At 38.5% G+C, this 12,730-nt stretch overlaps 1 protein-coding gene across 1 annotated transcript; it reads right to left on the minus strand.

The window, feature by feature from the left end:
* Window positions 1-732: 732 nt before the first annotated feature.
* Window positions 733-4,356, minus strand: MKRN3 (makorin ring finger protein 3). Its single transcript, XM_006729446.3, has one exon. It carries the CDS (start codon window positions 3,877-3,879, stop codon window positions 2,374-2,376), a length of 1,506 nt encoding a protein of 501 aa, XP_006729509.1. The 5' UTR covers window positions 3,880-4,356; the 3' UTR covers window positions 733-2,373.
* Between the last annotated feature and the right edge of the window lie 8,374 nt (window positions 4,357-12,730).

Here is a 12,730-nt window from a genome sequence, read left to right on the forward strand (position 1 = left end):
GTAGTTGAGGGAAGAGGAAGCATGGTGCCGGTGTTCTGGAAATAGACCACTGAATTCCATTTGTGGTTCCACTAATTTATACCTATGGGCCAGAGCTATATGGGCAAATTTAACCTCTCTCTCTCTATATATAAAGTACTTGCTTTATAAAGTTATAGCAAGTACTTCATAAGGTTGGTCTGGGAATTAAATTGGTGCTTTGGAGAGTGCTTAGTACATGGCACAAACTCTGTAAATGTACCCTGCCTTTGCTGAATGGTCAGGAAATGTGGATCTCCTGGAATTGATGCACCTGGCATATCTTCACCTCTCAGCCAAGAGAAGAATGTTCTGCAGTTGATGCATACAGAATTTTACACATTTTACATTAGATAAATTGTTAGAATTTTGCTGGGTTTCACTTCATTTGCTTGTTCAGTTACTAAAAAGACGTATGAAAACTGTCCACTTAAATTTTGTATTTTTATTATCTATTTGTATATCTGATGCTGTGTTATTAAACGAATACAAATTGTAATAGTTCTATCTTCCAGGTAAATTACACTGTCTATATACTAATCTTATTTATCTCCAGCAATGCGTTTGTCCTTAATATCAACTTCCTCTATTGCAAAAGCCACAGCATTGCATTTTTTTCATTCTATTACTTTTAATGTTTCTGTATTCTTATGTTGTAGCTTTGTATTTTAAACAGCATACAATTTCATTTTAATTTTAATCAAGTCTGACCATCTTGGGGCGCCTGGGTAGCTCAGTCGTTAAGCGTCTGCCTTCGGCTCAGGTCATTATCCCAGGGTCCTGGGATCGAGCCCCACATTGGGCTCCCTGCTCCACGGGAAGCCTGCTTCTCCCTCTCCCACTCCCCTGCTTGTGTTCCTGCTCTCGCTGTCTCTCTGTCCAATAAATAAATAAATAAAATCTTTAAAAAAAAAAAGTCTGATCATCTTGGAGTTTTAGTTTTTTTTTTTTTAAGATTTTTTATTTATTTATTTATTTGAGAGAGAGAGAATGAGAAAGAGCACATGAGAGGGGGGAGGGTCAGAGGGAGAAGCAGACCCCCTGCCAAGCAGGGAGCCCGATGTGGGACTCGATCCAGGGACTCCAGGATCATGACCTGAACCGAAGGCAGTCAATTAACCAACTGAGCCACCCAGGCGCCCGGAGTTTTAGTTTTTAAGCCATATTCATTTAATCTGATAGTGTAATTGTGTTATCATATTCCCTTATCACTATTGTATTTTAGTTTTTGTCCCTTTATATATTTCACTATTTTTATCTTTCCATTCTTATGATTGGTTTCAATACTTTTGTTATTCTTTTCTTTTATAATTTTGTCACTTATATGTCGAAAACTTTTGTCAAAATCCCCTTTTTTTGAATGTCTACTGAATACAAAGAACTCAGAGAGTTCAGGATTGATTGTGCTGTTATAAGGAATAATGAGATTGTGCTAAACTGCATGGGAACACACATTTCTGTATGTATAATAGCACAGTGAGCTATTAATGCCATCATAGGAATTACCAATGTCCTATTTTGTAAGTCCTTTATCTGTGTCTGCTACAACTGACCAGAGCCACTTGAATATCTGATTTCATTAGATGCTAACCACTGAGCCTGCGAAAAGGACAAAAAGATTATTTACACACCTCATGCTCAACAAAACAGCAAATCCTATTAGCCTTTCACTTTCAGCTTGCAGCTCTTCCATATACTATATCATATGATGGTGTATCTTTTATATATATCTCCAATTATGTAACTTTTATATACATTTATATGCATATACATAATTATTAAATATAGACTTTCAAATATAAATAATTTCACATCAAGCTTAACAGGATAAAAACATGTAAACATACACACCTGGTTCTGGTCAAGTAAAACACAAAACCACAAGGTAACCACATGTTCAAGAGTGCACTTGAAGGGGAATGAGGGAAGGAACAGACATGTAAACAACAAAGATGAGCAGTTGTACCACAAAGGCCCTGCGAGGGTCCATTTCTTAAGGCTGTAGTAGCAAAAAGCTCCTTGTTCAGTTAAGACTTCTCCCTTCACCCTGTCACATTTATTCTTGAGGGACTTCAAAATGAGTGTGGAAATTCTGTAAACACTAGACTAGAACTGAGTCAATCCTGTTGAAAACAGAGATGACAAAATAAACCATAAACTACAGTAATATTCATTTCATCAAACAATAACTTTAAGGACTTTTTGTTACAGTTCACCACAGTAAAGCACCATAACCTTGAAATGGGGATGGACAAGAAAACAGAGATGAATGCTTTATAAAAATGGCTTCAGTAGCCTCTGTGAATGATAGATGTGTCTATAAACAGAAAACAAGCAACAGCAGATGGCAGAGCCTTAGCACAACAGACCACATGCCACAGCATAATGCCACAGATCAAACTGAAAAAAATTTTCCCGCTCATAATGAAGCAAGTCCCACTGGTCCTCTGAGAAAGAAAGCTCATCATTTGCCAGTGAAAGAAAACACTTAAACAACAGATTGGCCAGCCGAAGCATGACAAGCTCTTTTTTACTGCTTTTAAAGGGTATCTCACCCTCTCCCACCTGAGTAGGCTCCAAAAGTTGACTGCAGTGAGCACCGGATTCCCCAGCACCCTGCCTCTGAGGATCCTCTCCCGGGCCCTCAGGGTCTGCATGCTTGTAAAAACAGTTCTCTCCAAATGGGCAGAAACCCCTGCCTTCAGCAAAATACCTGCAAGTCTTGTTGCTCATTGCCTCCTTGTACTGCTGAATAAGTTTCTGCTTCTCTTCCTCCTCCTCCACCCAGAACTCACTGGGAATGACAAAGTTGGAGGTGACCCTGCACTGTGGACAGGACTTGACGATCCTGTTGCCAAACTGTTTGTCAGTCCTCCACCTGCGGATACACTTAAGACAGTAGGTGTGGTTGCAGTTGGAGAGGATGCCAAAGCGGCAGTCACTGGGGTTGGCTTTCTCATAGACAACCTCCATGCAGATGCCACACACTTTGTCCATACTTCGCTGCACTGCAAACGAGAGTTCCATATCCTTCTCGTGTGCTTCAATGCAAGCCTTTATATGGTCTGCCCTCTGCACAGCATCCACAGGGTGCAAGACCTGAAGCCCACACATATCGCATATCTCTCCATGGAGATACATGCAGCTCTCCCCACGAAAGCACTGCCCCATGGCAGCATCCCGGCAAAGCTGCTGCCCCCTTCCCACTGCAATCTGTTCCCTCTCAGTCACTGAGCTCTGCAGAGGAGCCCTGGGAACAAAAGGGAAAATGCGGCCCCGGTAGGGTTGCCCAGGAACAAACTCAATGGCATTCTCCCAGCCTTCTGCACCTGCTCCTCCAGCAGCTTCAAGGCCTGCAGTGTGTCTCTCAGCTTCAAAGAAACCCCTTTCAGCAGCCAAGCCAATCACAGGCAAGGAGCAAGAGGACGCAGCAGGGGGGGCTTCCGCCACTTCCTGAGGCAGGATCTCGGTATGCGCAGCCGTGCTAGGGCCTTGGTCTGCAGAGGCCCAAGGCGGTGAACCATGGCCCTCCCTGGCCAACTGCCGGCCTGAGAGGTCATGAGAGTAACGACAGTTCTCCCCCTCCTTGCAAAGCCCATGCAGATAATACCTGCAGGTGACTTGCTTCGTCCAGCTGCCACCACTCCGGCCCGGCAGGCGACTGGGCCCAGCCCCTCCCCCTGCAGCCTGGGCAGGCCTCAGACGTGACGTGCGGAGGGGGGCCGGACCTGCAGCTGCAAACTGCCGGAAGACCGGGCGCGTGCGGAGGGAAGGCCCAGTTGCACCCTCCCCTGCTGCCTCGGCACCCAGAGATGCCCCAGGTGTCTCAGAGGCTTCAGTGGGAGCTGCAGGCTCTTCCATGGCAGCTTCGTCTCCCCAAATGGTACCGGAACTTCTCCGGTGTCTCTTCCTTTAGGCTTGAGGCCCAGAGAGCCGGAGCTGGCACCGGGGTGTCTTATCTATGAAGTGTGCATCTCTTTTCCTTCTCCCCTGCTCTCTTCCTGTGACTATGGGTTCCTACTTCCTCTCTGGGCAGGCGCGGCGGACACTTCCTGTGGGGGCAACGTCAGTCCTCTATTCATTCTGTACGGTCCGTACAGCGTGTTCGGTGATTCCGTATCCTCCTTTGTTCTCGTCAGTCGGGGCTGCCCCGCCCCTTCCCCGGCCTTTGCCCTGCTCCTCTACACGCCAGCTGGCCGATCCCAATGCCTCTCGCTCGCGCGCTTCTCTGGAGGACGTAATCACAGCTCTTTGAGGTTTTAATTTAATCTCTTCCAGTGTTCACTCAGACACATTGTATTTTATTGCTTTTTCATATATGCCTGTTTTAAAAATCATAATCCCCCCCCCCACGTCACTGCTTATGCTGGAACGTCTCGTTCATGAATATTATATATATATGTTTTTTTTTTTTTTCCTGTTCACTCCATTTTATGTCTACATGGGTCTTTGTGTGTGTGTGTGTGTGTGTGTGTGTGTGTGTGTGTGTTTTCTTCCTAGCCTTATGGCTGTCACTGTGGAAAGCTTTTTGTTGACAAGACATGATTTCTTTTGGTCTTTATTCTGGAAATTCTTGCAAGCTTACTTTGGTAATGCTCTTTGCAGGCAAGGCTCTAGCAATGAGTGCTTCTGATCTGAGGCCACTTTAGCGCTTTCAGATGTCTTAGTTTATAGTGATTTCCAATTCTCCCTTCCCACTGTGCAGAAGCTGCCGACCTCATACAATCCTGATGCAGCATAATAAGCTACTGTCCCCTGTGTGACCCTGGCTTTTATTTTCTCTTGCTCGCTTAACTCATGGTGGCCCTTTGTTCCCTGTCTTTCACGGAGCTTTGTCCGGTATTGTGACAGGCAAGCCTTTCATAATGTGTTCTCTATCATTCTGCTCACAAGTGGTGCTTTTTAATTTCCTCTGTGAGCTCTTTGTTGTTTTGCAAATATATTTCAGTAGATGAGTTAAAAAAAAAAAAATGCCTCCTTTGCTAAGAGTACTTATCATGGATGTATAATGAATTTTATCATGTCGTTTTCTGCATTGAGAAATGATCTTTTTTTTTTTTTATTTTCCCCTTTATCCTCTTAATGTGATTACTTGCACGAATAGATTTTCAAATATTTAATTTGCCATCCCCCCCCAGGAATAAATCTTTCTGTGTTATGATGTTTTATCATTTTATGTATTACTGGATTTTGTTTGCCAAAACGAGTTTCTTGGAATTTATAACCTAATTTTTAAAATTGGAGAAAGTCTGAATAGTAGAACAGAAATCAAACTGAAGCAACTAATAAAAAAAAACAACAACAACGTGAAGTAAGGGTAATGAATCAAGTGTAATCTTTAAACAGATTATTGAGACCTAAATTTCTGGCTAAATTTATTAAGAAAAAATGAAGAAGCTTCAAATAATATCAGAAATTTGAAAAGTGGTATCACTACATTAGTAACAGACATGAAAAATCATGAGAGGTTATCAGAAACAAGGTTTAGCCATTAAGTGTGAAAATTTATACAAAATGGTCTTATTTCTAGAGCCACAACTATTATAGCAGGAGCAGAAAAAAGAAACAAATACTGACCTGTTACATAAATTAAATCTGTAATTAAAAATAATTCCCTAAATAAAAGATTTTAGAGCTTTCCATCTGAAATAAATAGGCAAAAAGTTCTATAATGTTTTCAGTCCTAGCCAGTACCATAAGGCAAGCAAGGAAATAAAAGATGTTACAATTATAAAAGAATTATTAATAGGAGACAGCAAAAAAATTAGAAAAAAATATTGATAAGCCATTAGATTTAATAAGCCCATTTAGCAAGGACATTGGATAGAAGTACAATATACCAAACAGTTGTATTTCCATTTCAGTTAAATGACTTAAACATTTAAAATTCATAACATTTATAACAAAAAGTTAATGATCCCAGAAATCAAACTAAAGTTGTAGAAATTAAAATCATGTTTTATTTAGGAAGATTTAAAGAAATCAGGGGGTCCTCTGCTCATGCAGTAGAAGCTAAGCTCAATATTTTTGAAAGTTAAGTTTTTCTTATTTGGTAATTATGAGAATATTGCTGTTTTCTACCATGAATGTAGGACATCATGGTGATTTTGATTTTTTTTCTATTGTATGGTTACTGAGTTTTGTACTGGGGATGCCAGTTCTCCCCAAGCCTAACTTGCATTCTCTTTCCTTTCATAAATGCATTGGTTGATGGATATTCCTTTGACAGCCCTGAAGATTTTTATAGGGGAAAAAAAAAAAAACTTAGAGCATAAAGAGTGGATTTATATATCAGGCTTTTTACAGATTCATAAACGTAAGAATCTTGAATATCCAACTATTATTTGTTAAATGGTAATATGTTCCCAGCACTGTGTTTAATTTATATTTGATCCACTTTTTATAGACCAGCCCTGTCCAGTAGAATGTTCTGTGATGATTTTGTGCATGTTCTGTCCAGTATTCTAGTTTGATAGCTATTAGCCCCATGTGGTTCTTTTTTGTTTTTTCTTTTCTTTTTCTTTTTTTTTTTCAGAGAGAGGGGGAGCACACCAGAGATGGGGGGAAGGGCAGAGAGAGAGGATGAAAAAGAATCTTAAGCAGGCTTCGCCACGGGGATTAATCTCATGACCCTGAGATCATGACCTGAGCTAAATCAAGAGTCCGCTGCTGAACTGACAGAGCCAGCCAGGCGCCCCAAGCCCCATGTGGCTCTTGAGTACGTGAAATGTGGCTAGAATAGCTGAGGGACTGAATTTAATTTTAAGGCATAGGGCTAGTAGCTACTATCTTGGACAGTGAAGTTGTAAGTGGTATTTGACCATACCATCTCCTCACCCAGGAGGGAGCAGAGATTTTCTAACCTGTCCAAGCCTATGCAGCTGGCATTGGGCAGCTGTTTTCAGGCCCCCACCTGTGTGGCTCCTAATTCTGTTCATGTCCTACCACCTCGTAGTGAACTGTACCTTCCAGTTTTATAGTGAAAGTATTTCATATATGCTATTAGAAACTAAAATTGCATGATTTTAAATATATGAGACTGAATAACTGGAAATGGGGCCATGCATGTAGAAAGAATAAGCAAATACTTCCCATCTGGGTCACATATCTATTCTCAGAGAATTTTCTCTGCCATAATGCTGTTTTGTCCTGTTTTGCCCTGTTTTTTTTTCTTTTAATTTTGTTTATTTATTTTTTTAATTTTTAAGCACTGCTGTTTTCACACAGTCTCTGAGAATACACATCTGATCATGTCTCTAGTTATTTGGCTCAGCTGAGTGCTCTTTCTTTCAAAAACCCACTCAGGAACCCAGGACTGGGACCTGAGACCAACTTGCACACACAGCAGTCTTCAGGGCAGTGCAGGAGCTCCTCACAGGTCGGGATTTGGATGTCCAAGTGGAATGAATGAAAACAATGGCTCCACTTGAGCAGGCTGCACTAAGCACTTGGGTCACAGAATGACAAGGGGGGAGGTGGTTTCTGGCACTGCAGGGCTGAGGCACAATCTAAGCAGCATAACAAAAGCCCCTGACACAGGAGACCTACTCAGAAGTGGACTGTAGGGATGGGTAGAAAAAATTCAGGAGGCCCCACAGACTTTTATTCCAAGTAGCTCAGGCCTGCTGGGCTCAGCCCCATGTACCAGATATGTCCATGTTTAAAAGACACATAATTGTCTCAAATTAATTTCCTTCAGCAAACACACCTGCTTCAGGTCCAACGTTTAGGTACTACTCTGGAGATGGGAACTAAAACAAGGGTCTAGAATCAGGCATCAGGGGTTCAAATCTGGAATACACAACTTTCTGAGGGATTCATCTTGGGCAAATAATTCACCCCCCCCCTTTTTTTTTTCCAAATTTGGCAAGTGACAATAACAGCAATAATCTAAGCAATTAGCTCACAGGTTTACTGTATTAAAGGAGATAATTCTTATAAAATGAATAGAGCAGTACCTGTTATAAGGGACAGTCTTTGAGATCTCCATAAATGTCTTTTGACTTTGAAATCAAAGAAATCAGAGAGGGAGACAAGCCATAAGAGAGTCTTAACTCTAGGAAATAAACTGAGGGTTGCGGAAGGGGAGGTAGGTGGGGGGATGGGGTAACTGGATCATGGGTGCTAAGGAGGGCACTTGGAATGAGCACTGGGTGTTATATGCAACTGATGAATCACTGAACTCTACCTCTGAAACTAATAACACATTATATGTTAATTAATTGATTTTAAATTTAAAAAAATTAAAGAATCCTGCAGTTAAAGTCTCTAACCATGTCAGTATGTTTTCTGGTATCTGGATACAGCAGTAGTATGTCTATAGGATCCTTGAAGTTTGGGCACATGAGATGTGAATGAATGAATGCTTATTTTCTCATACTGATAGGCAAACTGACTTTTATTTTGAAATTGACAGAGGCAGTTTTTGCCAACTCTAGTTCAGAATTCAAACTCACCAAATTGTATACAATAATTATGTGCAGTGTTTTTTATATCAATTATACTTCAATAAACCGGAAAAAAAAGTCAAGCTTTAAAGCTAGGTGAAATTTAAGAAAAAAATATTTTTTGGAAGTTCAGTTTTAGGTACTTTGTGCAATATTTTTGCCCCTTCGTCACTTATAATTGTCATGGGATTCTGAGTAGAACAGGAGTCTGTTAGCTCACCCTGGGACTGGGTGGACTGTTTTGAGAAATCCATGTCTAGTCATCATGAATGAACAAATAGATAACAAGAAAGTTAATAAAAAATGCCTTTTTAATTCCATATTTCAATACTGATATTAAAAAAAAGTGTAAATGCTCCTCAAGCAACTCAATTATACTGTCATAAAATTGCTCTGATGATAAAATTACACTGAATTATCTATATCATAATTAAACACTGGAAATTTCAAGAAATTTTTGGATGCTTTCTACAATTCAGGTATGTGTATACTTTAGCATGGGTAACAGAATTTTGTTATTTTCATATTGATCTATTTTATAGATCTAAAACATACTTAAACTTCAATTTCTAGCCAGATTAGCTTATATAAGGCTCTTCTTTCCATCTACAACAATGATAGAAACGGGACAAATACATGTAGTAAGTTCTTGAAGTACTTAGGAAACAGCTAATGTGGTAAGTGTTTGAGGGACCAAACCCAAGACAGAACATTACGTAACCAAATAACCCATGACTTATGAAAGAAATCACAAAGAAAATTAGAAAATATTTTCACTTGAACAATAATGAAATTATGGCACATTAAAATATTTAGGATGCACTCAAAGCTATGCTTAGAGGCAAAATTTATAGCCTTAAATACATCAATAAGGAAAGAAGAAGCTTCATTTCCAGAAGTTTCAAAATAATTTTTAAAAAGGCAACAAAAAGAGATGGGGGTAGAATATGACATAGTAATGTTGGAGTCCTATTGCCTCCATCCAATTTAGGAAGAGGACATGGTCACTGTGCTATGGATATACACTCAGACCTACAAACTGTGGCCATAGGGATAAAAGGACAGAATTCATCTAACTTTTGGCTCCATGGAATAGCGCTTTTTATTTTTTAAAATATAAAAATAAAAAAATACTCATTATTTCCCATGTTTCTTACTCTGTTTCTTTCCTCCTCCAAAACATTTAAGCAGTTTTAAAGAGACTTGTGAACAATCATACCTAACTGACCAGACAGTGTCATTTGTCTCCCCCATACCACATAAGAAAGCACATTAATATTTCTGGCCACTAGAGAGCAGGGATGTGATTGATTGAATAAGCTGAAGGGGGAAAAACCTGCAAGGTTTTAGAGATTTTGATACACAGTTAATATACTGACCAAATAGATGTTTATAAACACACTATATCCATCAAATTTAGCCTGTGAAAATTACACACCAGGCATTTATGACAATTAACAACATATTGGGTCTAAAGGATGCCTCAATAATTTCAAAGGATTGAAATAATTCCGAATATATTTCCTGACTCCAGAATAAATTTGAACCTGAAATCAATAATAAAATATAACTAGAAAATCATTTCTGTATTGAGATATTAATAACTCTATTTCCAAATAACCCAAAATTCAAAGAAAAAAATCACAAAGTAAATCAGAACATACTACGATGTGATTACTAATGAAGGTGCCTATGTAAAAATTTGTTTTTGCTTCATGGAAATCAATGCTCCTTAGAGGAAATTGTATACCTTAAAAGGAATATATTGGAAAATGAGCAAGTCTGGTTATCTCTGATACAATCACTCTCCTTGGGTAATTGCAATAAAATGACAACAAATTTAACCAAAAAAAAATATATATAGGTGAAGAAAATAACAAAAATGAGAACAGAAATTAATAAAACAAACATATAACAAGAATAACCAGAAGTTGATTCTTTAATAGGATTAGTAATGTGGGGGCACCTGGGTGGCTCAGTCAGTTAAGCCTCTGCCTTTGGCTCAGTCATAATCCCAGGGTTTTGGGATCAAGCCCCACATCAGGCTCCCTGTTCATCAGGAAGTCTGTTTCCCCCACTCCCTCTGCCTGCCACTTCCCCTGCTTTTGCTCTCTCTCTCTGTCAAATAAATAAAATCTAAAAAAAAAAAAATTAATGTGGCTAAACCGCTGGTGTGCTTCACTGAGAACAAAAACAAAAAAGGGGGGGAATTACTCAACTAACCAATATCGAGAATGAAAAACAGTGATATTCTTACTGTTCACATATACCTTAAGGAGATTATAAAAAGATATCATGAACAACTTTCAGTCATCAAATATGATAATGTAGTTGAAATGGTAAACTTCCTAGAAAACACAGCTTATAAAAGTAAAGTCATGTAATTAAAAGCCCTCTTACAAAACTCCAGGCCCAGATATATTCACAATAAATCCCATTAAATATGTAAGAAGAAACATTGCAGACCCCTGTTCCTCATAAACTTTGATTCAAATTGATAGAAAATTAAAAATGAAGTCCAATGATCTCTAAAACAATATATGGGGCGCCTGGGTGGCTCAGTCGTTAAGCGTCTGCCTTCAGCTCAGGTCATGATCCCAGGGTCCTGGGATCGAGCCCCGCATGGGCTCCCTGCTCAGCGGAAAGCCTGCTTCTCCCCCTCCTCCTCCCCGTGCTTGTGTTCCCTCTTTCGCTGTGTCTCTCTCTGTCAAATAAATAAAATCTTTAAAAATAAAAAAATAATATATAACAGCAAAGAAGGGTTAATTCTCATGATTCAAGATAGCTATATTTGAAAGTCAATTTTCTAAAGTTCGTAGATACAGAGAGCAGGTTGGTGGTTGCTAGAGGCAGGGGGTGGGCAGTGGGCAAAGTGGGTGAAGGTGATCAAAAGGTACAAGCTTCCAGTTATAAAATAAATAAGTCCTGGGGATGTAATGCACAATGTGGTGGCCATAGTTAATAATATTGCAATACTGTATTGTATATTTGAAAGTTGATAAGAGAGTAGATCTTAAAAGTTCTCATAATAAGAAAAAATACCATAACTATGTGTGTTGATGGATGCTAACTAGACTTATCATGGTGATCGTTTTGCAACATAAACAAATATTGAAGCAGTATGCTATTTGCTGGAAATTAATGTAATAGTATACGTTAAGTGTATCTCAATAAAAAAAGTTGATTGGTATACACATGCAGATGTTTCTCAGACACTAACTGCAAGCTGCATTTAAAATAGTGTTATATCAGTGAAAGAAATGCACAGCCGTTCTGTAAAGCATGGAGAGAACTTTTCAAGAACAGCTGTAATCAAGATGTTTCTAAGATGCTGCATGCAAGCTGCATTGAGAACAGAGTTATATTAGTGCATGGAACTTATGCTCATTCTGTAATGCATGTAGATTAGTGCTAAGAGCTGTTGTAATTAAGACATTTCTAACAACACAATTGGCATGCTGCATTTAGCACCTTGTTGTATTAGTAAATGTGACACCAACTCTGAAAAGCATGTAGAGAAATGTTTGAGAACACTTGCAGTAAATATGTTTCGAAGAATGCTAAATGCAAGCTGCATTTAGAACAGTATTATATCAGTGAATGAAAGTTATGTCCATTCTGTAATGCACAGAAATATTTAAGAACACCTGTAATAAAGATGTTTCTAAGAATGATTTAAAAATCGATTAGTGCAAATAACTGCATTAGTACATTAAAGGAGAAAAATAAAATAAGCTCCCCCCAAGTCCATATTTTTCTGTTAAAACAATATACATTTATGATAAAATTCTTAGGACACTAAGAATAGAAAGTAATTTATTTGAGTAGATAAATGTCATATTTAGTGTTTAAATGTACAAAGCTTTCCCTCTAAAACCAAGAACAAGGTCACAATGCCATCAACCAGCATTTATATTTATTTATATTTATATTGTTTATTTATATATTTACTCAGGTCCTAGCTAATATAATGAGGCAAGTACAGAAATAAAATGTATTTTAATTGGAAATGAGTTATTAACAGGACAGTATAAAATTTAGAACACAGCTGAACTATTCAAATTAATGAAGGTAGCAAAGCCACTGGATAAAATGTCAGTATACAAAAATCAAGTATATCTTTACATTTCTATAATGAATAGTAGTAAATGAAATTTAAGAATTCATTAAAATTAAAAGAGAATGGGGATATTTTAAATATTCTAGGAATAAATCCAAAGATATATACATAGAAATCAAACTATGATTGAGAGAAATTTAGGAAG

Source organism: Leptonychotes weddellii, chromosome 9, assembly GCF_054177405.1.
Source record: "Leptonychotes weddellii isolate Sample4059 chromosome 9, ASM5417740v2, whole genome shotgun sequence".
NCBI lineage: Eukaryota > Metazoa > Chordata > Mammalia > Carnivora > Phocidae > Leptonychotes > Leptonychotes weddellii.

Excerpts from the sequence above, each read along its gene's own strand:
- MKRN3 (XM_006729446.3), bottom strand. The coding sequence starts at position 3,879 with ATGGAAGAGCCTGCAGCTCCCACTGAAGCCTCTGAGACACCTGGGGCA.